Source organism: Rousettus aegyptiacus, unplaced genomic scaffold (genome assembly GCF_014176215.1).
Source record: "Rousettus aegyptiacus isolate mRouAeg1 unplaced genomic scaffold, mRouAeg1.p scaffold_m13_p_13, whole genome shotgun sequence".
NCBI lineage: Eukaryota > Metazoa > Chordata > Mammalia > Chiroptera > Pteropodidae > Rousettus > Rousettus aegyptiacus.
The window spans coordinates 20,370,953-20,396,451 of record NW_023416288.1 but is presented as its reverse complement, the minus strand read 5'-3'; the positions used below and the strand labels follow the sequence as shown (position 1 = coordinate 20,396,451).

Genomic DNA, 25,499 nt, shown 5'->3' with positions numbered 1-25,499 from the left:
GACAAGTGTTCTTGGCTTGGGGGAGGCATACTTTTTTTTTTTAAGCAGGAAAATCCTTTGCAGGGGGGGTGGAGAGAGAGAGAGAGAGAGAGAGAGAGAGAGAGAGAGAGATTGAGAGAGAGAGAAAGAGAAAGAGACAGGTTAAAAAAAAGAAGAAGAAAAACATTATTTCAGACTCCAGGCAACAGCAGATGCAGCAGCCCTTGCAAACATACCAGCCCTATACATATTGAAGATTTGGACACGTAAAGCTTCAGACCACTGATTTGCTATTTTCCTAATTCCCGCGCTCTTCTTTTTCTCTATGAATCAAACAGTCTTTTGTCCTTCAGGGTTTGATTTGATCGCTACTGTTCACATTTCACTTTTGTATTTTCCTCTTCCTATACCATTACTCATTGAGTGCCCTGTGAAATTACAATTGTACATTTTCAACTCAGCAAACCATTTGCAGTGCAAAAATAGGGTCTAAATAATGGCTGAATTAGCCCTACTGGACAGTTTCAGATGTAACACTGTAATAATTATATTGCAGGCTGGATTAGGATGCTATTATCATAATCTGGACGTTTACAATTATCTGTAATTTGCAAAGATGCGCCAGGTCTTGATTACAGCAGTTTTTTTTTTTTTTGTATCACGCTAACCATCACTAAACAGTGACAGTAATAACAGCTAATTTTGCTGGCAATATAAGAGGTGCTGGGGTGTGCAAACAATTTCACACCTGGATGTGCTCACTCAACCAAGAATATAGAGAAAGAGCTTCTGCCCTGAGACTCAGAAAAATATTCTCCTCTGCTTCTGTTCAGTATAGATTTCTAGACCCTGATCATTGCTTAAGAGATATTCACTGGGGGTAAGTTTTTATTTCTTGCATACTTCAAGGCACAGTTCATATTTCTCTTCTCCCACTTTCCAAGCTATATGTATTGTTGTTGTAATTCATTATGGACTGCAACTTTGCTTTATAGATTTTTCAATTCTGACCTTTTATCCCCCTCTAACAGTAAAAGCGTTGTTGTCGTTCTGGTGAGTAAAAGGATTCGGGTGAGAACGGGGATCCTTGAACTCTCGGTTTGTCTTTTTGCTTTCTGTGCTGTTGGTACATCTGGTGCAGCTTGTGACTTGAGACTGCGAAAAGGACCAGGTTTCCGTAAGGTTTGGAGGGAGATAGCTGGAGATTTCAAGCTAAAATCTCTTTGAAAAGTGTTATTCAGAGCTCGTCCTAAGCGAATTCATGGGGATCTTTACATGTGGCGATAATTTTAAATTTGGGGGCGTTGAGAGAGCAAACGGAGCTTGAGATAGTGCTCCTTTACTATCACAAATATGCGGACATTTGCAACGGCAGGTGTAGTCTGAATCTCTGGACTGTGCAGCCCTTTCAACATCTTTCTCCACTTGGAAGAAAGTTTCAGGAATAACTAGCCTCTGAGACCCTTCAGGGCTGCTTTGCAGGGCCTTTGCCTCAAGCTGGGATGGGGGGGGAGGGGCGGGATGCTGCTGGTAGAGCTACTGCCGGCGGGGCCCAAATGCTGCGACCTCGGGGTTGGAGGGGCATGATTGGCTGAGAGGCAGAACCGAACTACGGAGCCCAGAAACCAGTCTGATTTAGGAACGCATCGAGGAAGACTCCGGTAGGAAGCGGTGCTATTCTATCTATAGATGACGCTGTTTCCTGACCCTGTAGACGCTGGAAACAGCTAGAGATGTTAAGTGCAGGAGCCTGAGAAATCTTTGGCTCCCTCACCCCAGGGCAGAAAGGCCTTCTCCAGCAGCAGGGACCTTAGGACTAAATTGTGTCAAAAGATAATGGGATGCTTATTGGCGACGAGGAGAAATTTTCTCCTTCACACTCATTACCCGCAGCTATGTTCTTTTTTCCTCTTTTTACATGGGGAATATGGTCAGGACGAGGCTCTAGAACTCGGACTCTAGAGAAGTGCGAACTTAAGGAGGCGTAGTAGGCACCGCAACTGGGCGAGGCCTTTCGCCCACGCCCCTCCTACCAATCCCTCTCTCGGGAATCAGTTTACTATGGGGTCAATACATTCAAAAGAGCGAAAATATTAACCCTTGAAGTTCAGAGAACCCAGAGGTAGCCCAGTTCCAAAGAGAGTTCTGGGGAGGACCCCATGTCAGAATTTCTTGTTTAATTAAACTCATATTAAGAGTTAGAGAGACTTAATACAGGCGCATCCTCGCAACACCAATGTGTTAAAATGCATTTGCTGGGTTTCAGAATTCCATGCACTCACAGTGGTTTGGCATGTGTCTGGTGGATTTTTTTTTTTTTTTTTTAAGAAAAATTAGTGTTGGTTTCGATATAGGGTAGCTTTTTCTCCAACGTAATTTGAATAATTCAGCAAAGCCCCACTACCAGCTGTACTTCTGCAGCCTCTTCCATTCTTTTCAGCATTATAATTTTGGTTAATTTTCAATTTTAGGTCCTACGTCTCTGCAATTTGTGTATGAATAACAGAATAATTTCCCTCTTTTGTTTCGCCTTTCCTGTTCCTGAATCTAAATAAAGATGGCTTTTTAGTATTAAAAGTGGAAGAAAATTACAGGTAATTATCTTTGACGGTAAAAACGCTGTAATCAGCGGGCTACATGAAAAATTACTCTAATTATGGCTGCATTTAAGAGAATGGAAAAAAACCTTCTTGTGGATAAAAACCTTAAATTGTCCCCAATGTCTGCTTCAAATTGGATGGCACTGCAGCTGGAGGCTTTGTTCAGAATTGATCCTGGGGAGCTCCGAACCCAAAGTTTCACAGTAGGAAGGGGGAAAAAAGAAAAGAAAACATTTTTCCTAATGTAACAATGCGAATGCTAGAAAATGACAAGACTGATCGGTTTTAAACCATTCTGAAGACTGACTGAGCGTGGAAGTTGCTCAACAAAAAAAGGAACGGGTATATTGGTAAGTAGTCTTTGCTTTGTGTCTAATTATAGTGACTGTCCTTTTGCACGACTGTATGTCGCTGTCATTATATGGAGCACTCTGAGTATCTCTATTGACTTCTGATAAATGGCTCAGTGGTTTCAAGGTTCATAATTTGAAGGATGCCCAGGTCTGTAGCCATTAATTCTCGCAGTATGGGGCTTCCTGCTTGTATGACGAAAGGACTTTTCATTTCCATTATTTCTATGCTTTCCACAAGATCGGAGGATGTATTTCATCTAGGAGCGTGCATTTTCCTACCTAGCTAGCTTGCAAAGGGTTGCAAACATTAAATAATCATAATTGTGCATTTACTTTGTTTTTTTTCCCTTACTTTCCTCTCTCTCTCTCTCTCTCTCTCTCTTTTGTTAAAAACTGCTTCTAAACAAAGATATCAAATACAGCTGTATTCCTTTGGCTGAGGAAAGGGAAAAGAGAACACTAAATTTTAGCATTGGAACTAATGAATGTCTAGAGGTTATCAGGGGATAGATCAATCTAATTTTTTAAAAAACAAAATAGATAAATATGTAGAAATTACAATAAAATATAATAGATAAAGGAACTTGAGAAAACATCCCTAGTTAATGTTAAAGTACTTAAGACAAAGGCTAGTGCTGCAAACTGACATCTCTGCAGGCACTTGACGTTTATATATAGGGCTTCCCATATTAGGAAATGGGAATTCTTTTAAGAATGATAGAAAATATACTTGGAGGGAGGGAGAGAGGGGTGATGAGGTAGAGACACATAGAAATATACAGGACACTCCTAGCGTTTTGTGGCTTTTACTCCATATATGAAAGAAGACAAAAACATACAAAGTATATGTACAACTAAAATTCAACAATATATACAGAAATGTTTCTTGATATAAACGTCTCTATTAGCTTAGTGAATGCCATCAATTCACCTAGTAAAGGTATCAAAGCAATAGAACCATGATTTTGGTTGTTTCCTCTGTCTTTCCTGATTCCAGTTCAAGGTTTGGGAGTGGGGTGGGGAAAGAGTGGTTTTGTTTTGTTTTGCTTTGAAATCATCATTCTTGCTCATTGCATTTTGATAAAACATGCAGCGTTCCCTTTGTGGCAACGTTCTAATTTTACAGCCAATTTTTTCTTTTTCTTCAGAGAATGGCTGTTCTGTAAGGGTTTTTCTTTTTCTCTTTCTTTTCTCTCCTTCCTTCCTTCCTTCCTTCCTTCCTTCCTTCCTTCCTTCCTTCTTCTTCTTCTTCTTTTTCTTTTTCTTTTTTTAATCAGTCTGGGATTTGTAAATAAAAATGCAGGAGTCTGAAATGCTTCTCTTTCATCATGTAATGTCTTAAGCTCATTAAACAAGTAAAAACGCTGCCATGTTTGCACAGATTCTTCTGGTGGGGGGAAAATGTCTGTGAAAAAAGTTGTTCTGATGGATACTCCCAAAGAGAAGAAGAGGCTCAGAGCCTGGATCCCAAGGGAAAAGGGAAAATATCCTTACAGTGAGGGGTTTCAGGGGCGCTGGCATAGTAACCAGCCTCTCCTCCCTTTTTCTCTCCCCTGCCCCTCCCTAAGATGAAGATCAATTAGGAGGCTGCTCAAGGGAAAAGGCAGATGAGGAAAGAAAGGAAAAAAGAAAAGAAAGAAAAGAAAGGTGGTAAAGAAGGGAGGAGGGGGGGGGGAAAGGGGAGAGACAGAGAAAGAGCCAGAGGGAGAGGGTTAGGGGGAGGGAAAGAGAGTGTCCAGACGGTCTGGCCACACATAAGAGTTCTCCCGAGCCTGCTCCTTGGGCTCGGCTTGGCAGCTGCAAGCAGGTCCCGGATCCTCCTTGCCTTGTTCAGACGTTTCCCTAGGGTATCGATTTCCCTCGGACAACTCACATCATCTGTGGTCTCTGCATCGTGTCCTGATGTGGCGAGGAATACCAATGCGAATAGCCGGGCATGTAGCTGTTGGGGGGCATACTGACGCCCTTAGCGGAGGCAGAAACGTCCCACACTGGAGGCAGCGCCGGCGAGCGCGGCGACAGGGCCGCTGAGCCCGGGAGAGGGTCACTTTCATGCGGGTTACTGCCCTGCTTCAGCAGTTTCTTAAACTTAGAGCGTTTGTTCTGAAACCATATCTTCACCTGGAACAAAACGCAACAGCGATCAGTAGGCCCAAAAACACGTCCATCTGGTACCTTAAGTTTACATTTTGGAAACAGTAATTTAGATGATGATGATGATGATGATGACGACGACGATAATAATAATAATAATAATAATAATAATAATAATAATATCAGCCCCACAAATGGCAAGCCCTCGTCCCCACTTTCCTCCACCTCTTTCTATCCTACTCCTTCTCCCCCGGCACCCCATTTACTAGGTGTCTTGTCTGGATGCCTAAGACATTGTAACTCTTTAGCTGGATGCAAACTTAGATTTGAAACAGCAGCATAAATAAAAATAAGAATAAAGGTGAATGAGATAGTCAGGTTCAAAGTCTAAAGAAGGATTTTTAAACTGAGAACTTTGGATCAAAGTCAACTGCATGTACTTCCTCTGATAGTCTTTTTAAAAAATATTTATTAACCCTGTACAGTGAGCAAATGACTTTGAACAGATTAAAACCTGTTCAATTTATAACCAAATGCCTTGAATATCTCCCTGCAAAAATGCACATGCCATAGACTGTACATGGGGTATCTTTCTTCCTACATAAATATATCCTTATAATCCTGCAGAGATTAGGTATTGTACCCCTCATTCCCTACTTTGTATGTTGCTTAGTCAAATTGTGGTCAACAGTCATCACATGATTGTTAGCATGGTCACTTAAAATCAAAGGACTCCTGAAAATTAAATGGGAATCAAGAATGTGGGATGGGACTAAGTTAACATACCAGCTCTATTATATTTCAAGAAGGAAATTCTATGGTACACTTCCTTTACCTTTAAAATTCCTTAGCCATAGGAATCTGATTTTTCGAGAAGAATACAAGTTACTGAGTAGCAGGAATCCCTTTACATCAAGCCCCAAATATTTCCAGTGGCAATATGGCAAGAGAAAGTAGGCTAAACTGAAAAGAAGAGCTTAGGAGCATCTGTTCTAAGGCATCACACAATCATTCCCCAGTAAGAGTCCCATAAAACCTGAAGTCCCCTTGCTGAAGATCACCCACCTCACATGAGGCCTACCACTCCATGCAGCTAAGTTAATCAAGGAGGACAAAAACCACAGGTGATTGCAGCCTGGCTTTATGACCAGGGTCTTAATATACCTGCCTAAGCCCCTTCCTGTGAAGGCTGAAAGGCCCCATATGTCTTTCAAATTAGTAGGCCAGCAGAACTTCAGCAACTGTACTTAGCTGAGGCTTCACCTGCTGTAATTTGGGGAGCATTTCTCTTTGATCTCCAAGTCTGCCATTGCTCCCAAGTCCTGTGCACCAGGGAGGTACCTCAGCCTGCACCAGCCAGTCACCCAGGATGATTTAACCACTGAGCTTAGGGCAATCTTCAGAAAAACTTACCTCACCTATCCTAGGATGAATAGTTGGCACCTTTGTCCCTTTACTAAAATTTTTTGGGGCTATGCCTATCTGCCCCCACCCCATGTGCTTAATAATTCTTTCAATGTCAATAAGTTGAGACCCTTATTAAAGTCCCAGGCCCCGTAAAATATCCCTTAAAAAATGTGGGTCTTATTCTGCCTCCTGGCCTGAATATCTTTTTCTCTTTCTCTTTCATGTTGTTCTGTTCTGAAATAGGACTTGATTAAATGATGACTTTGGTTACCAAAGGACACTAGCCTGAGATGGGGTCGCCGAGGGTTGGGAGGATGTGCAAATCCAATCCAGTATTCAATACCAGGTCATTTATTCCAAACTGTGTTGTCCTGGGAAAGTGCGTAACTGGTGCAAAGGCATTTGTCATTAATCTCCTTCCATCCTTGGTTGACTAGGCCAAAAATTCCTCCTGATGTGCTCCCTGCCCGATCTGTAATCAGGGTCAGCATTTCAGGGATATTCGGGCTTCTCGGGATTTACCTGTGTTTGTGTCAGTCCTAAGGAAGCTGCCAGTTCAGCTCTCTCAGGAAGAGCCAGGTACTGAGTCTGCTGAAAGCGATGGTTTAAAGCCTGGAGCTGCAGGCTGGAATAAATGGTCCGAGGCTTCCGGATCTTTTTCCCTTTTCCATTGAATCTGATTTCCCCGTTTTCAATCACTGTGGTTTTTTGTTGATCTGCAAGCAAAAGATACAAAGGAGCGGTCACCCGAGGCTACTATGGCAGTCTCCCTGAGCTTGGCCTGGCCTGCGCTGGGTTTCCCCAATGATTAATAAGGTTTTCTTCGAAGCGTCCCCATGCCACCCTGATCTCTCTAGGTTCATGGTGCCCGGGTGCTCCCAGCGGCTGTGAAAGCTTTTCCCAGACCCTGGCTCCGGCGCTAACAATGCCGGGTGGCTGGACCGAGGGAGCGCCCTCAGTACTCAGGCAAACAGCCTCTCTGCCGCGGCGGAGGCGCCGCCGCAGGGAGGCTGAGGCTGCTCTCTCCCTGAGTGCGGCCCCCTGTTCTGGCCTTACAGTGCCTTAAGCTGTGTTTGAGCCACCTTGGTGTTTATGTGGCCCGTTGATTTGATGTCACTGGCTCCAAGCCCGTTGCATCAAGATCCCTTAGCGTGTTCGAAATGATTCTGCCGAAAGGGACCACCCCCCCCCCAAAAAAAAAAAAAAACCACCACCGGCCGCACAGACCAGGTCCGGAGCAGGCTGAGCCACACGCGGCAACTTTGTCCCCCTCGTGTGCTGAGAACCATCAGCCCGAGGCCCTTTGCTTCGCTTCCTCGAACAAAGGAGCAGCCAACATTGTATCGAAAACCCAGAGGGAGGGGACCCGGTCAGGGGTGGGGGGTGGGGGACACCTCAAAGCCTGCGGGAAAGATTCCAACTGTCACTAGCTTAAGCAGAGCCAGAGGCCACGCCACCTTCCCTCCAGGTCACCGAAGCGCACTGGGCGCCCCCATGCAAAGTAGGCCACTGGCTGCCGGGATATGACTGGGGAGCAAAACACTCTCTCCAGTTCCGGCCCAGAAATGTCCCCAGTGCTGCCAAACGCGGGTCACAGCCGGCAGGAGAGGAGGGAGGCAAAGGGCGCACAGACCCAGCGGGCTGGAGAGCGCAGCGCCGGCCAACTCATTGAGCAACGCCTGCGCGGAGCAAGAGGCGCGGCCCGTGCAGCGCGCGGGAGACTGGCGAGCAAGGCGGGCCGCGCCGCGGGGAAGCCGAGGGTCCGCGGCTGCGCGAAGGAGCCCGGCTGGGCGAGGCCGGCAGGCAGGCGCCAGGCGAGCGGGCGCGCAAGAGGCCTGGCCGGGGGCGCGCCGGGCCGCCTGGGGGAGGGGGCCGGCGGAGGCCCGGGCGTTGAGGAAGTGCACAGGGCGGGCGGGGTGGGGGGCGGCCGGGAGGCGGGAGGAGGGAGAAGCGAGCTGCCCCGGCGGCCTCTCACCTGTGTCGTCTCCTCGAGTCTGGGTGGCCGCGCTGCTGTTGTGGTAGGACTGGAGGTAAGGGCTGTGCTGCGAGTGGCTCATGTAGGGGTAGGCGGCGAGCGAGCGGTGGTTGTAGGAGTTGCCGCCGCCCGACGCGTAGGGCGAGCCGTGGTGGTGGTGCTGGTGGTGGTGGTGGTGCGAGCCGGCTGCCGCCGCCGCCGCCGCCGCCGAGTGCAGGCAGTGCAGAGGGTAGTGCGCGCCTGCCATGGCCGGGGAGCTCTGCTGCGAGTGCGGCTGCGGCGGCGGCGGCGGCGGCGGCGGCTGCTGCTGTTGCTGCTGCTGCTGCTGCTGCTGCTGCTGCTGCTGCTGTTGCTGCTGCTGTTGTTGCCCGAACTCCATGAAGGCGGATTTGGACGAGTCCTGGCCTTCCAAGCCGTCAGCCATCGTAGTCATGGTCATCATCAAAACTTTGGGGGCTGGAGAAAGCCTTCTCCTGGGTTTCCTCCACCCTCCCCCCACTTGGCTCGCGCCGCTCTCCCCTCTGCAGCCACCTTAGCTCTTGGGATCCTTGCAAAAATAAAAAATAAAAAATTTAAAAATAAGAGGGGGCGGAGGTGGTTCTCCCTCTCCCTCGCTCTTCTCTAATATATATATTTTTAATATAAAGAGATACAGTGAGCGGGGCCTTGTTAACTCAAAGGGAGGAGGAAGGGGGAGGGATGGGAGAGGAGGGGGGAGGGGGAATCTGCTCTCCCCCCCTTCGTTTCCCCCCTTGGATTTTTTGGGGGCTGGTGCAGTTTAAGGCAGAGATTTTAAGGTGGATTCTGCGAAAGTTGCGCGTCTGCTTTCAGACTTGATGCAGACGCCACGAGTCGAATGGTTTGTCTCCAAAGGGCAGCGCCTCTCCATTGGTCAGTCGCCCCCTGACGTCACAGGCGCACGGCTTCTACTGGTGTGTGCGGCGCTCGCAGAGTTCTTCGCCTACCTCCGGCAACTCCAATCCCAGCTCTGAGCTGCAGCCGGGGGCTGCTCGTCTCCGCGCACAGGGCCTCCGGGGAGGGAGGTGCCTCCGCCCGGCAGGCCGCCGAGGCCTCCCGCCGCAGCTCGCGCCCCCAAACCCGGAGTCTCAGTTCCCAATACCGCAGCCCTGGAACAGCCTGGCCGGGGGCTGCTCTCTCAGTCCCATAGCACCCTAGTAGGCTGCCTGTGCTCAGAAGCAGTGCCCTCTGCATTTAAAGCGAGCCCCCCCTCCTTGACCTCCTCCCCCCGCGCCCAGCCCCACTACAGTCCCACGGGAGTGCCCTGTCACCATGGATTTTTCTAGGCGTACTTTATTGAAACCACAGAGGGAAGAAGAACCCCCACACCTGGGCCCCACCCAGTGGGGTGGTGGTGGTAAAGAAATAAAAATCAAACCCTGTTCTGGCGAGGTTCCTGCCTTTTCGGGCTGTATTTTCTATATATTGAACAAAAAGAGGGAGAAATAAACCCCCCCACACGCAGAACGCAGCAGCCTGTTCTGAAAGTGAATCGTTGGAGGACTGACAGTAATGCATTTTTTCCTACTGAAAACAGAAGCTACTGTAATGCTTTCAAATATATGCAAATGATACATGCGGTTAGTGGTTTGGCAAATCTTGATTACAATATAAACTACCCAAGTAAAAGTGCCTTCGTCCTAAATTTGTCTCTCGATTACAATTCCAATTGATTTTATTTTATTGTCAACATTGTTAATGATAAAAATAGAGTCGTTTTACAGTTATTTTTACTTTCTGGAAGGAGGCAATTAGAGTTCTAATCAGGAATACACAAAAATCTCCCATGATTAACTGCAGTACTTTGTTCAAATTGCTGCTATAAAATTCAGAACAATTTGCCTGTAATGATTATGGACTGGGTTTATTTTGGGAGGTGGAATAAAAGTGGATATAGCATAAATTATCCTCTAATTATACACCAGTGTCGCCTCAATTATCCTCTTATCAAAATGGTTGTCTAACTGCCGCATTTAGTTTCAATTCTCTCCTTTTTTTCTATAAAAAGAACTTCATACCTTGTTATTATTAATCCATTTATTATTTGCAAGGGGATTTATATCCGCACATCCAGGTGGTAGAACCACTTCTCTTTCAAAGATGGACTGGGGAAAGACATTAAGTTCGGAGCAGCCCGGTGCTGCGGAGCTAGGCTTTCTCTCTCTAGTCTCCAGACCTGCTCAGGTCCAGGCAGCCGAACAGAGACAGCGGAGCCCTGGCGCGCAGCTCAGGCTCGGCCACCAGGTAGGACACCCGACTGGGAACCAGGCACCAAGGGCAGGCCGGGCCGCGCCTGCGGCCGGGTCCCGGAACTGCGGGGAGGCGCGGGGAGTCCGCACGGCCAGAGGATCAGGACTGGGTGGGCAAGGCATGCGGACCCCCACGGGCTCGGCGCCAGATTTCCGTCTGCGAGTAGACCCCAAGCTGCGAGCCTCTGGCCACACGCAGAAATGTAGGACCTAACAACTCCGCGTCAACGTGTCTACAGGTTGCGGGTACGAATCTGGGTCTTTCTTTGGGAAAGCTACTGCGGGCTTCTTTGCACCCTGTTTGCGTGGACTCAGTAAGTTATGCCACCCAAGGAACACGAGAAATGGACAATTCAGTGGTGCCCCCGTAACTCCAGAAAAAGTGGCTGCAGACGTAGCTGCTCGGACCCTATTTACCTATTGCTTGTCACTTCGCCAGCAGCAGCTTATGCTAATTGATTTACCCAGCTCGCGGCCCGGGGTCTACCGGCATCGCCAGGCTAGTTTGCCTTTTTCTTTCTTTTTTTGCTTCCTTTCACCATTTTATCAGATGACCTGAAGCTCGCTGTCGGTGGGTTTTCTCCAGGGTTCCCAGGGCAGCAGCGGTCACGCTCCTCTCCCCCTCCCTTTTTCCCAGCCCGCAGCGCTTAACTTCTTGAGCCTCGGGAGCCGGTTCAGTAACTCTGAATTCATTTTTAAGTGGAGTGCCTTGTTCCCCTCCTTTTTACAAGAGGTACGCTTTAACACGCGAACCAGTAACCCGATCCACGCGTTTACAAATCGGCAGTGAATTAAAACAACAACAAAAAAGCTTCAAGGAAAATGAAAGGAGGGCTGGGTAAGGGGGAGATGTGTGCAGTGTGTGTATATGTGTTGGGGGGACAGACCTAAAGGTCAGAGAAAGAGAAGGTCCCCTCTCCTCCGGCGCGCTCTCGGTGCACCCGGGCTGCGTGCCGAGCTTGTTTGTAATGTCCTCAAAGCCAGCAGGTAGACGTGGCAGTTTTATTGCTTTATACCCTGCAGCTCGCTGTTAACACGGTGAAGGCGGTCTCCCCCCCAACCCACCCCCTGTGCATGTCTATGTTTCTGTCTTTATGCTCGCAGGTGCACTGCTTCGCTCGCTGGCCGCACCCCGAGCCGGGCCCGAAGTGGCGCGGGGCCCGGAAAGGTTCCCACATGGAGCACCAGATCCAACACAGCAGCCTTTTTTTGCAAATGGGGTTTTTTATTTTTTTTCCTTGTTGTTTGCTAAATGTCCGAGGAAGCTCCGAGAGCTGGAATTGCCCGCGCTGTGGATGCAGGGCTCTCATTTTCCCCCCTTTAGATAGAGGATAAAAATCCCAGCAGTGTGTTCCAGAGGAGCAATCGAGCAGCTGCACGGAGGTAGTAGTTGTATGTAACGTACGGTTAAGGTCCTGCTGAGACCTGCTGAGCCCTGCTGAGCGATCCAGGTTGGGTTCAGTCAAGCGCTGGGAGTGGAGCGAGCGAGGGGTCCCTCCGGGCTTGGTAGAGGTCTCCGTGAATGCTTACAGAATAGAATCCAAACTGCAGGCTTGAGCGTCCGGCTTTTCCGCAAGTCCTGGAATAGGTAGCCGGAGAGTTAATCTGGCCCTACAGAGGGTGCCAAGGTCCTCAGCGAGTGGCTGCCACTGTGGCCTCTGCCAATGGTCTGGGCGCAAGGAGATCCGCGCACAGTAGCTGTCTGGGGCAGGGACCGCTCCCCGCGGTTATTTCTCTCAAATTGACCTCGGCATCTCTCGGCTTCCCAGTCCTTCGTCCAGTGTCATTGGCGGCGGTAATGAGCCAAGGCAAGGCGGTTGGAATCACCGCTGCTCGTTCGTTCTATTCCAGCTCGCACCTCCAGCCCTTCTGCAAGAGGCAAAAACTCTCGGATTCTTCAGGGCCTCGCAGCGAAGGCGTGCTCCCCGGGTCTCCAGGCCCCTGCGCCCGGCTTGCCGCCACCCGGGGCTTGGCTCCTACCTCTTTGTCTTGCCCTCCGGGGAATTAGGGCCAACCCTGGGGCGGGTGGAGTAGGTGAAGAAAAGGGCAGTGAGGCCTCTAAGTCTTTATCATTTAAAATAGAAGTAAAGCAGGCAATCTGGAGGAGTCAGAGGCCTAAGACTCTTTTAGGGCCTGTAGCATGTGAGGATCCTACTTAGGAAGAAGTTTTAAGAGGCAGAAATTGATGCCTAAAATGTTTTTTTTAAAAACGTTTTTTCCTTTTTAAGGTGTTGAGATGTTGGGGTGCTTATATTCCGTCTGCCAATGTTATTCAGAGATAAATACTCACAGATCGCCAACATAAGATTGCATGGGTCCGTTTGCCCAAGGCCACCGTGAGAGAAATGGCATCTTTGAATGGGAGTATCTCCTGCTATGCTAGCTGTTTGTGCGCACGCCTAGGCTGTGGAATGTGTTGGGTGCCCAGCTGAAGGTTTGCAGCTTCCTCCACCAGTAGAAGTACATTCAAGCCAGGCAGGACCTGGCTGAGTTTGGTTGCTAAGTTGGGCTCAGTTATCACGTTAATTCTAAAGAAATTAGACCTGGATAAATAGCCTTTGAATTCAAAGAAATAACTCGGTATTGATTTACATAGCCATGCTAAGAACCCCCTTCTCAATCGGAGACGTTGGTAGAAAAAAAAAAATCCTGCTAGTCTTTTCTCCATTCAATGTAAAATTCTATTTATGTGCATCTGTAGGAAAAGGGTGCTTGATGTTCTGGAAACCCAGTCCCCCCTCCCCCCCCTCAGCACATGGCACCTGGGAAAACTGGGAAGGTAGAGACAGACAGGAGAGCTGCCTATTCCCCCTTCTTAGCCCAGACAGGTGATGGTATCTTCAGGAGTAGCCAAAAGTATCAGACTATACAAGAAAGCACGGAGGTTATGACATTTCCTATGATAAAACTATAATGCCCATATTAACACACTCCTCTCCCAGGCTTCCCAGAATCCAGCTAAAAAGTGGGTCCTGTTTACTTCACATCCAGACAGAGACTGACTGAAATCTGGGGACAGCATCTCTGGTCCTGAGTCTCAAGAACAGGAAACCCCAATATGGATGGCCTGGCCCACTAGGACCAGTGATACCAACTGGGGGCTTCACAGACTTTTTCTGAGCTGTCCAATTTGGAGAATTTTAGCTAAGTATATCCAGCCTAGAGGCTCTTGCTTCAGGTCTTTTCAAATCTGGAGTCCAGCGGAGCTATGAAAAAGAAGTCCTCAAATTCAACAACTTTTGCTTCTCCCTGACCCTATTCTCATGGCAGTATGAACATCCAAGCCTTTCTTAACAGGGAGCCAATATGCTGGGCTTAGAATGGAATGGGGGGGGGGCGGGAAAGAACATGTTTCTGCTTTCCCCAGTTTGGTGATTATATACAAGAGTCTTTCCTTCTCTCTCTCTCTCTCTCTCTCTCTCTCTCTCTCTCTCTCTCTCTCTCCAAGAAAAAAGAATTTAACAATGTTTATACACTTAGATTAAAACAAGATAAATGGAGGTTTGCCTTTTTAATCTGTTGGATAAACCAAGGCTGAGCCACCTCATATTGTCCTGCTGGGAAATGTAGTAGGACAAAGGAGGAAGGGAAGGAGTGTTAGAAGTCAGCTTTAATCAAGCCAGTCTTTGAAACCAGGACCCCCTGACCACTGCAGGATAAATGCAGCCCCAGAGTGGAAGAGAACAAGCATCAACAGGAAGCAGCAGACTATTTTTAGGCGTAATAAGGAGTTAATATAGCTAGCCAAGCACCTTCCTAAATGCCTCAAAGTATCCTCTGTTTTAATTCTGTCATCCCTTCATCAGCCATAACAATAACAAACTCACAGCAAATGCCTTAACATTAGGAAGAGGGCCAGGCTTGGGACAGCTCTTGAGGAAAACCTGGGATGGAGAACATCTTCTTGCTATCACGTGAGCTCTTAGACGGTTCTCCTGTTACAACAGAAAAAGAAATGAAAACCATTTTGCATTAGAGGGTTCTGTATCTGACTACCTTTGTGCAATAATGCTCTGGTGATTTTTGTATTCAAACAGTTTGCAGGCACTTACTGCCCTCTTTATTTTGAAACACCCCAATGTACTTGAAAAGGTAATTCATTAGGTTTTTAGCAAAACTGTCCTTACAGGGCAACCAATTTGAGAGCCATTAGAAGAAGTGAGGGTTTGTTTGTTTGATTGTTTGTTTGTTTGTTTTTAGAAAGCTTATTCTCCCACTGTGCCCTTTCTCTTTAGCTGAGAAAAAAAATTTTTTTTAATTAAAAAAAAAAAAAAACACAAATCGAGGCAAAGAAAACCCCCTCTCATCCTACCCAGGGGAAGGAAATAGTATTTTTCTGTAGGTTTCACTAATATTGTGCAGAGCAAAAATACTCCCCTTCTCTCTGTCAGGTGAGGCCCCTTCCCCTACAGAGCTCAAAACCTTTGCTGCTTTAAATGCACACTGAGGGGTGTGTTCATTTGGACACATATTTGGGTTCATATTTGGGTTCATAATCTTTCTTGCTACATGCTTTATGGAGAAAGAAGCAGAAGGAGTGAAAAAGCAGGGGACATAGGGAAAAAGGGAGTGAGAGGAATATACTAGAATGAACAAGAAAGAATAAGTGTGAATCTGCTTCATTTTGAGAATACCTCTTTTCAAGTTTTCATCCCCTTCTGGTTTGCTATGGACCACTGCCCCACAGTGTTAGCTGCACAACAAATAAACAAAACTAAGGCTGCTAAAAGGGGCCCTGTTTGCCAGCCAGTCTGTCCCACGTGCGTTTACTCCCGGACCTGGAGGGATAGCTAGAGCCAACTACCAGTGGCTCAACAGCTGGTCTTCTCCCCCCCCTCTCCTCCCCATCCCCTCTTCACCTGCTTTCCCCTTAAACACCTAGGACATCACGTTGCTCACCTCACAGTTATGAAGTTCAACCAGGAGGATCAGTTAAAAAATTACAGAAGTCTCCCTCCCTGGACAATAGAGCCATTTAAAGAACGTAGCACCAGAGGCTCAAAGGTCTTTGGCCCAAGAGTTAAAAAGCAGTACAGCATTTTGGGATTTCAGTGCGGCAGTCCGAAACAGGCCGACGTCCAGGGCGCTCCTGGGGACTGAGGTGAAAGAAAGAAGAGGTATAGGACAGGAGCCAGGAGGGCAGGCAGAAGCAGAAAGCGACAGGAGCGCCCGTGCCCGCAGCTGGCTCCCACGCGCAGCTGTCTGCGGGAACGTGGGGCCGCGTAATGGAATTCAGGAGGCAGAGATCCTCTAAGAGCCAGCCACTGTCTTGTACAGATTTGTAGAGAAACCCTCACTGTAATTAAAACCGTACAGTCAGATTAATTCAATGTGTTGCTCGGCAGCGTTTTTAATAGTAAAAATCCGCTTTAAAATTGAATTAGGGTCGAAGAAAATTTCTGCGAGACTCGCCTGATTTGCCAGTTTTCATTGAAGCCAGCCGGAGCTGGACTTTGGCGGTGACTACACGGTGTCGCCCCCTTCCCCTTCCTTGGCCCTAGCGGGGAAGGGGTAGGTGGAGGTGAGGGGTGGGAGGCTGATTTGGGGTGCAAAATTGGGCGCGATGCCCGGCGGGTGGCCAGAGCAAGGCCCACGTGGAGCTGTTGGGCCCGGGGCTACCCTTCCGATCTTTGGGTTCAAGGCTATGCAGATTTTTGACACCCAGGACTCACTCCCCCTTCCTACCTCTTCGTGAAGTTCAAGGCTCAGGTAGGGTTTGGGGAGAGAAGAGAGCCCTGCTGTATCTTGAAGCAATTTTCCACTGTGTGTTCCAGCGTGTGAAGGAGGTTTGAGCCCTCTGTTTGGACGCTCTAGTGACAGAAAGGAGAAAGTTATGGTTCCCTCCACCCACCCCCACCTCACCCCCCTTCTCTTCTTGAAAGTCTTCCAAAAATTAGAAGTAGTATTTCAAGCACACTGTCAAAATGTCTCCTAAGCTTTGATTTGGCTTGCCGCCCCCTTTTTCCCTCCCTCCCCACCCCTGATCCTTCATGTCTCCCGTGGTTGTGAAGTAAACGCTGGCATTATTGTTTTTCCCCTTTAAAGTTAGACACCTTAGAGCTAAAAACTTGTTCCAAATTTCCTGGAAGAGGTGGCGGCTGAGTGCTAACTAAGAGGCTCTCCCATGAGACTATTTGGGGCAGGGGTGAGGGGAGGGCTGAGGGAGCTGGACCTCCCTCTTTAACAAAGCCAGCCGGGTTTTCAGGGGCTCAGAACTGGTCCCAGGTTCTCCTGTCCCCCAAGGACCGGGTCATTGCAGCGGGCTCCTTGGCTGCTGAATACGCGCGCGCGCGCGCGCACACGCGCACACACACACACACACACACGCACGCACAACGGGACAAAAATTCCCTAACGAGTTAGTCACATCATCAGGCCTGGGAAAACAAAAACCGCCGTGGGTCCCTGCTTCTCCGGCAACAGGCGCAGACGCTTTAATTGCCGCAAATTGTCACTCTGTCCCCTTTTCATTTTCTCGCTCCTTCGTTTATTTTTAGTACACTTCAAATGCCTACACACTTCCTTAGCAAAGAGAGCGCGGAGCAATTATTGCCTTTGCCTTCAGGGCCTGCTTTGCCAATCACTGAATGGGATGGAGTAAACAGGGCGAAAAGCGAGGCGCGTCATTGGTCTTGCTTATTTCAGGTAGAGGGAGGTGAAGAACTCTCGCTGTTGCGCCGCCCCTCCTCGGTTCTTGGGTCCCAGTTATCTGGAAGAAAAGAGATGCGCCCCACGCCACCCCTCCCCATTACACCCCACCTCATCATGTGCGCCAAGTTTTCCTCGAATCTAGCAAATCCCGCCAGATTTGGCGGGCTTCTCAGAGAGTTGTTAGGGAAGAATTCCGCAGGGACTCAGCTCTCAATTCTGCATTGAATAGAAAGACGCGAAGTGCACCTTCCCCGCCCCCAGGCTGGGAAATAAGGTCCGTTTCCTCTGAGGGCTATGGTGTGTGATCGACGTCCCCGAGGCAGGTGATAGAGAGTCCCTCTACCCCCACTCTCCACCCCCAGCGGGCCTCCGCAGAGGAAGCTTTGGGATTGGTTTGGAGAAGTTTGGGACAGTCTGTTAGAACGGCTATCGATCAACAACGATGCTGATGTTTTAAATATTAGCCGGGAATTCTTGAAGGAGAACTTTAAATTTGAAATGAAGTGTCTTGAGTGCTGCTGAGGGCCATTCCTCACTCCTATCATCTCTTCTGTCTTTCCTGGGACAAAAACAGCGGTCGGGGAGGGGAGGGAGGCAGGTGTCTGCAGCAGCAGCCCAATGGGGACTCGGGCGTCCTGCAGATGGATCCCAAACAAATCAGTGCAGGATTAACTTGTCTGCTAAATTGTCTCCAACTGCAAATGCTGCTTGGGCTGCGCCTGCCAGGCGGGTTCATGTTACTCGCACGTCCTGGGCGCGCTGTCTCTTCCCTGCCTGGCCCAGGCTGGAGGGCCGGCCTGGGACCTGCCGGGTGTCAGGGCGGCTGGCAGGGCGTTTTAAAGGAACGCAGCGAGTATGAACTGCTCCATTCTCACACGCACCCCCTTCCTATTTCTTTTTTATGAAAACATTTACAAGGCACCTAATTTCAGATCGTGGAAGTAAATTTCATGCTAGGATGTATTTTACAAAACATGTAATCTTTTGGGGCCGGAAGACGTTTAATTAAAACCATACTTTGACAAGCTGAGTTTCAAAGCGAAGTCACACCAGCGCAGAAGGCTAATTCATATTCAAGATGCAGCCTGTAATCCTTCTTGTTTGAAAACGCCAGACCGGGCACCGGGTGCTTGCTCTGCTTGCCACAAGCCCAGGCGCCTGAGTCTTAAGAGTCCCAGGCACCTGGCCCAGAACCCCTCATGCTCAGCTGCTCTCCCGCAGACTGACTTGGGTTAGCTGCTGCATCTTTAGAAGATAGAGGAAATCTTCCTGGAGAAACTTTAGTGCTCTTGAGTAACTCCGGCAGATGGTCAGGGGGTCCCAGGCACAGGGAGAGCAGGCAGGAGCTGACCGCCAGACAAGATGCATCAAGAAGGCTCAGCGAGACTCAGAGTCCTAAGCCCCCTAGCCTCCTTCTTGCTCCCTGGCTGACCTGAGCTAGAGTAAAGCGAATCTCTTCCCTCACACTTTAACTACCTGCATTCTTGATGACCCAGAACATGAGGAGGGTCATAACTTGAAGGGTCCCAACTTAAATCAGAGGATGGCCCCACATGGGAAGGACATATTTCCCAGCTTAACTGGTTTACCAACAAGCCTTGTCGGCAAGAGGTACTAATGGCCAGCCTGGCCAACTGGTACGGGCAGGAGCTAGTAGGTACCCTAAGGTCTGCACAGATGGGAGACAAAGAGACTGCAGGACAGTCTGGGTTAGAGCTGGCAATTGCTGTAAGCAGCAGTCCCAGAGGCTGAAAGTGACTGAAGCTGGGTTTCAGGTGACTGTCCTGAGTTCACACCTCAGTGTTCCCCTCCTGACTCCCAGCCTGCTAATCTTTTCTCCTCTCAAAGAGGGTAGTGACTTTTCATCAGAGTTAGCCTCATGGATAATCTGAAACCTATCTCAAGAAAGAAGGTGGGACATGAAATTGGCTAATGGACTTTCCCCACACCCAGGTCTATATTTTCTTTCAAAGGTACCATTATTTTTCTTAATGCACAAAGATGAATCAATTCTAAGAAAAAAACCCCTACTATAATCTAGTGTTCAAGAAGTATTTTAAACAACATGCCATCTTATCTTGAAGCCTCATTTGAGTTTATTGGGCTATTTTAGGAGAACGCTTAATTTTTCCAAAGACAATTTCAAAACACAATTGTGGTAATCTCTATACAGAGACTACCACCTGGCATTTCTGTAGGTTCGGTGAATATCTATCTCCTTTACAAATAGACATGGGTGTCGGCAGCTAAATGCTTAACGGTTTGTGAACTTAATATTTATTGGTTAAATAACATTGATCTCAGATTAACAGATAAGACCTTGAAGTCGCTTTTGTGCCTCGCATTTTGAAGGGCTGGGGTGGGACTCTGGTTCACACCCTCAAAAAGAGTTATAGTTGTAGGCCTGGAGGGTGAGAAAGAAAGACCAAAGAGACACACAGAGGCAGTGCTGAGATGGTTGTAAACCTGACAGTGTTTGAGCTGAGCCCTAAAAAGTATGTACCTGACCAAATGCATTTGAAGCCTAATCCTATATTGGAGACTTGTGAATTACACAAAAGGGGAGAGGAACTGCAAATAATAATCCCCACCTGTTTTATTTCAGTGCTGGGAACAAGCATTTTTCCTATCACAGACAGGAGAGCTCTCAGGGGTGTTTGGAGGCCCATTTATGGGTAGTAATTCTGGCAGGGATATATGATGAGAAGAGTACAGGGTAGTTGAGAACTGTCAGGACAGTGGTGCAGCGAGGGCAAGCAACAGGGTTGGTGTGCAGAAGGGCAAGATAGGTAATATTTCCCAGCTGGCCCACCCCTTCTGCAGCCTAAGAGAATCAACCTTGTCATTTCCAGCCTCAGAGCTTGGGTGGTGGTGGGAGAGGCTCAGACAACATGGAGACTCATGCCACTTTTCTACCTTTCTAGTTCCCTCTGCATTTCTATAATTAGCCCCATTTCACAGATGTGGGAGCTAACACATGGACCTCACCACGTAGACCACTGCTTTGGTGTCTGGGAAAGGGAGAGGGGAGTGCAGGTGTGCTAGCTTCCTATCTCTTGGCAACAGTGGGTGCTGGGTATGGTAGAGAAGGAGACCAGTTTGGAGCCTATCTGTACGCCTGTTTCTGCTTCTGAGAGTCATTTGGTCAAGGAGGCAGGCATCATGCAGCAGGTAAGGCTGGAGATGTTCAACATTGGAACAAGTCTCAGGGCTCTGAAGGCTGCAGTCCCAGGATTCCCTGACTTCCTGCCAGTGTTCTCTGAACAGTCTCCTCTCTCATGCCTCCTTTTTCTTAAATTCTGAATACTTTAACCCTTGCTTGTATAAATGTATTTGTAGTTCTAAAATGTGTCTATTTTCCCCAGAAATCTAGCGTGCCAAGGCGAGAATCAATACTAAAACAGTCTTTTTATTTTTAAAGTGGGTTTTAAAGGCCTATTGTGGGGGAACCGAGATGTCAATGTGACCCCGAGGCGCAGTAAAGAGCGGGATTCTATTGGCCGCTACAGCCAGGCCCGGCTCTGCCAGAGTCGGCTCACGTGTGTGCCTTATCATGCAAATCCGACGGCTGGGGCATGCGCACCGCGTACGTGTGGGGGGTATACACCTTCGCTGGTAGTTGGGACCAAGACTCCCAGAAGCGCAATAATTAGGTTTCCTTATTAAACAAAAGGTTTCCCCCTATTCCCCTCCTCGCACTGTTCTCAGCCTGAGAGCCTCACGAACCAACCTGATTACAAGTCTCTCCCTCACCCCCACCCCGCCCCCAATCTCTGCCATCCAGACTTCGGTCTACAGCTCCTACTTTTTAGGGCCTCCGCATTTTAGGGTGCTTTACATACCTCTCTAGTCTTTTCTTTTGACCTGCTTTCAGGAATATTAAGATCTGATTTACTCTCCATTTTAGGTCTCCACTCTCCCCTCTCCCTGTCAACCAGATAAATTCCCTAGCGAGAGATATTAGAGGAAAGAGTGTCAACACCGCTGCGCCCCATTCCGCTCGGCTTTGATTCTCATCCCACCCCTTGGGCCATGTAGGTTTCAGTCCAAAGTGCAGGAGCATGGGTGGCTTAAGAACTCGACGCGCACTAGAGCCAGTCACCAGTCAAGCCCGCCCGCTCACTTCCAGTCATCAGCATCTGCAAGCCCGCCTTGGGGTGTGGGGTGCTGCTCTTCGGCTCTGAGCCCCCACTTCGAGGGAGAAGCACACGACTGACTCAGAGAACGCCTCCAGGGATGTCCTTTAAACTGCTCCAGGACCTCCTATGCAGGCACAGGGACCCCAGGAATCCATCTCCTTGGAGCAGAATGGTATTTTCTGTAAAAGGATCTCAGTGGGCAAGAAATAGCCACCATTACGTTTAAAACCCCCTGTGGGAAAGCTCTCCGTGGCTTTGCTCGAAGCTCGTCTTGATCCGCGTGTAGCGTCGCGGCGAGGACCGCGCCCACACGCGCTCGCGGAACCGAAGTCAGCTCACTCTAGCTGGTAGAAACAGGCATCGCTCCTCCAGCTTTCAATTACTCTCAGCTTACCTTCAGGGCGAATGGATTTATAATTTTCCACCAAAAACCCTCCTGCCCTGGATTTCCCCAAATTCCCCCTTCCCCCTCATCTGACCTTAACCAGAAGGGCGAGTTAGGGGTTTGATGCTCTGATACGACACGAATAATTGTTGCATCATGTAACTTCCTACATCTTGGTTTTAATTTGCAGTGAACCAAACAAAGATATTTGAAATTTTAAAATAAGCACTCGATTTAATAAATGGGAACATTGTGCAGGGAAGACTATGCCCCCCCCCCCAACCCCTTCAGAAGACGTTATTAGCTCTGACAGCATGCCGCTCAGGTTTGCGGAGAGGATTTTGTAAAGGGATGACAGACAGGAAGGCCAGCAATCATGGGCTCCTTGGGCTGAAGCCTTTTTTTCCCTTTCTTTTCCTTTTTTTTTTTTTTTTTTATCAGAATGTTCTGTTCGATGCCATTTATCCTTGATGATAGAAAATTGCGCTGTTGCCAGGACGCTGCCGCCGCCGCTGAAATAGAGGGCAGGAGCCACATTTCCATTTTCCGGCTTGAAAGCTATTCAAATGAATTTGCGGGGGGGGGGGCGGGCGTACGTCTAGTGATAAACAAATGAGAATAAATCGAGTTCCCCTTTTCATTCTTTCCTTTAAATGGGTAGCTCTTCATTTCTGTATAAAGATTTTTGTTCATCAGTGTTTGGGAATACCTGGGAGATAGTGTATGTAAGCCAACGTACGAATTATTTTGATGCTCTTAAAGTGACTACCCACATAAACATTTTAAAAGAATGTATGTCTAAATATATATAAAGTATAAGAATTATATATACATAGATTCCATATATACATACCTTCACACAGTTCTAAACTACAATGGAGGATAAACTCTTTCAACAGAGTTTCGACTGAATACAATTTGCAAGCAAGGATGGCTGTTGGTGGTTATAGACTTCTTACTAGTTGTTTATATGTATTATTAGATGAGATCATTTAAAAAGCCCTTCCTTCATGATATATATTTCAGGACGCTATATAATTTAATTATCCTGTAGGTTTTAACTGATTTAAACATCCTCCTCTCAAAAAAAAAAAAAAAGTCCCCTTCTGTCATATATTTTTTCAAGTTGTTTCCAAATTTACCTTTAAAGCTTTCTAAGTTAGCCAATACAAGTCCAAAGAGTTTGTGTTATGTTCCTCTAAAGGATATGAAAACAAGAGAGGCTGAAGCCTGCTGCTCTTCCCTTTCTTAGAATGTAGAATCTTTGGTAGCTTAAAAAGATCATATATTAATAGGAACTTAAGGGATCATGTCCAAAATATCACATCTAAAAAATGAGAACTTAAAAAAAAATACAATTTATTGGAATATGTATGAACATTAGCAGTCTTGACAGAAACTATTAAACTTGTAGGGCTCCCACTGCGTTTTTAACAATTAAATAACATTTATTGAATTCTAACTCTAATGTTTTGTTTCAGAGTCAGATCCTGGGGGTTAGAAAATTTTCAGTAATATAAAGGCCTTTAAAATACAGCGACTAATTGTATCTGAGATTTCAACTGGTACTTTAAAAGAAAAAAGAAAAGCAACATCCAACAATATTTTAAAACTTAACATTAAAAAAATGAGTCGTGGGTCTCCAACTACTGCGTTGTTAGCTACATGGCTGTTCCCGAGTGACAGGCCATCGATGTGCAAAACAGGGCTGCAGAGAGATTAATAGTATAAAATCTGAACGAGAAAAAGACGGAAGGTGAGTCGATGTTGATGTTCTGAACTTTTCCAGTAGAATTTTCGGGCGACTCCCTCCAGCCAGCCACGGTTCCTAGTTACCGATTCCTGAACAATCGTTGTTCAGCTGAAAATTTCTCTGTTAACCAGTTAGCGTGGTAATGAGAAAACAATTATCGACACCGTTAGATGAAGCTAAATAAAGCAAGGAAACGGCCTAAGAAAGTCCAATTTGCTTGTGTTTGTTGTGGTTAAAACAATTGGAGGTGAGTGGAGAGTGTTTCGGCAGTGATAGACGTTTCTCCTCCCTTATTCCTGGCCCTGGGAATTGTGTTCCTGCCAGAAGGCTTCACTAGCCGGCTGCACTCCCAGCTGAGGCAATTCGCAGGGTTCCTCGGTGAATTTCCCCTCCAGGTACGAGCTTGGGGCGCGCAGCGGGGGTGCGGCGCCGCCAAGACGCAGAAACGGAGGCGTGGGCGCTCGGGCGGGGCTGCCGGGCTCCAGCAGAGGGGATCTCCACCCCCTATCCCGAACCTCACGCGGGGGAGAGAGCGACTCCAAGCTGCCCGCGGCTCCGCGCGTGACGGGGCGTAAAGGACGTAAAGCAATAGGCGATAGGACCTCCTTGGGTGCCAGGGCCGGGGTACACTCAGAAGGACCCTGGCTCTCCTGGTGTCATCTCCCGTGGAAACCTCTCTCCCGGGTCCATGCTGCGGAGTTTCCGTCTCCAGCCACTTTTCTGGGCTTTGGCCAGGAAGGGTGTACAGGTTTGGAGACTGGCCTCCAGCCAGGGGCGGGAGAGGAAAGCGGAAGAGGTGATGAAAGGAAAGAAATGGTTTTAGAGGGCTAACCTAAAGGAACTTGGAAGAGCCAACACGACGAAGTTGCCTGTAGGAAAAAGCAGGGCTCTCAGCTGGGTAAATGAGCTGTTGGTGTCGGGACTTTTAGTTGTGTGGGTGTCTTTGTGCGGCTGGGAGTGCAGAGTTGCGGAAAAGTTGAGTTTGGGGTTGAATTGTAGAAACCAAGAGTGGAGACCTTGGAGTCACAACCCGGGCGGAGAGAACCTGTGCCCCCCTCCCCCCCCACGCCGCAAGCCAGTGCGGGAGCCCCGGAGCACTGAGTCTTTATAAAACTGCAGGTTGAGCTACACCCTGGCGCGCCCTCTTCTAGGTTATGCAGCTAAACATCAGTCAGGTTCGGAGGAGGGGAGGTTTTTCTCCCCCTCAAGCAAGAGGTGCAAGCATTAAAAATGAAAACGATTTTCTCCCTCGTCTTCTGAGATCCCAGGAATATAGGACTTGCCTTTTTCCTCAACAAAAGAACGGGCACTTCTGAAAGGCTGCAGAAACACTCACTCTTTAGGGGATCCAGCATCCAGGAATGTCACACGCGGTGGAAACACAAAAGCTCAACATTTTGATGTTTTAAAAGATTTTCCCTCCTTTTAAATCCTCCGTGTAAATGCTGGTTATGAGGTGAAAGTGCTTTCGTGTGAAAACATACAGCAGGATTCCCTTCCCTTTTCATGTGTACTGGCAGCTGCAAAACATTCCAAATGAGCTAGAAGGTCATTGTAGAGACTTATTACTATGACAGTCAGTGCTGGCCCCATCAACTAGCCAAAAGCCTTGTCCCAGAAAATGAGAAAAGAGAAAGCAAATGTGCTTAAAAATACAAAGTACTCTAAGTTCTGTATTGCCTCCCAAATCTCAAATAACTTCTCATAGTTAGCCCTTGTGCTATTAACCCACACCATTCAAACCCTGGTTCCACTGTGTTCCAAGGCTACATTTATACTTATTTCTTAAGTCTCCAGAGCTTTGAATGTGCAATACAAACAATAAAGAATCGCATTAATCCTGCTTTGATCTCTGAAGGGAGATCATAGCAGAAATCAGGTCACCACACTGATTGG

General features: G+C 47.9%; 1 protein-coding gene and 1 long non-coding RNA gene across 3 annotated transcripts in view; one reads left to right on the top strand and one right to left on the bottom strand.

Annotated features, from left to right (window-relative positions):
• Window positions 1-2,741: 2,741 nt before the first annotated feature.
• Window positions 2,742-25,499, top strand: part of LOC107504476 — a 52,594-nt gene continuing 29,836 nt past the window's right edge. Inside the window, exon 1 of one of the 2 annotated variants that reach the window (XR_001595492.2) lies at window positions 2,742-2,929. This is a non-coding gene — a long non-coding RNA (uncharacterized LOC107504476). Of the gene's footprint in view, window positions 2,930-10,373; window positions 10,671-25,499 lie in introns of those variants that run through there. The other variant, XR_001595491.2, reaches the window with a different exon arrangement.
• DLX6 (distal-less homeobox 6) lies at window positions 4,167-9,222 on the bottom strand. The gene is made up of 3 exons (XM_016133695.2): window positions 8,409-9,222; window positions 6,956-7,149; window positions 4,167-5,053 (listed from the first exon to the last, which is right to left on the bottom strand). Exons 1-3 carry the CDS (start codon window positions 8,848-8,850, stop codon window positions 4,802-4,804), a joined length of 888 nt encoding a protein of 295 aa, XP_015989181.2. The 5' UTR covers window positions 8,851-9,222; the 3' UTR covers window positions 4,167-4,801.

Excerpts from the sequence above, each read along its gene's own strand:
- DLX6 (XM_016133695.2), bottom strand. The coding sequence starts at position 8,850 with ATGATGACCATGACTACGATGGCTGACGGCTTGGAAGGCCAGGACTCG. Across the intron at positions 7,150-8,408 it reads GACTCGAGGAGACGACACAG|ATCAACAAAAAACCACAGTG; the intron begins GTGAGAGGCCGC and ends TTTTGCTTGCAG. Across the intron at positions 5,054-6,955 it reads TAGGACTGACACAAACACAG|GTGAAGATATGGTTTCAGAA; the intron begins GTAAATCCCGAG and ends GTTTTGTTCCAG.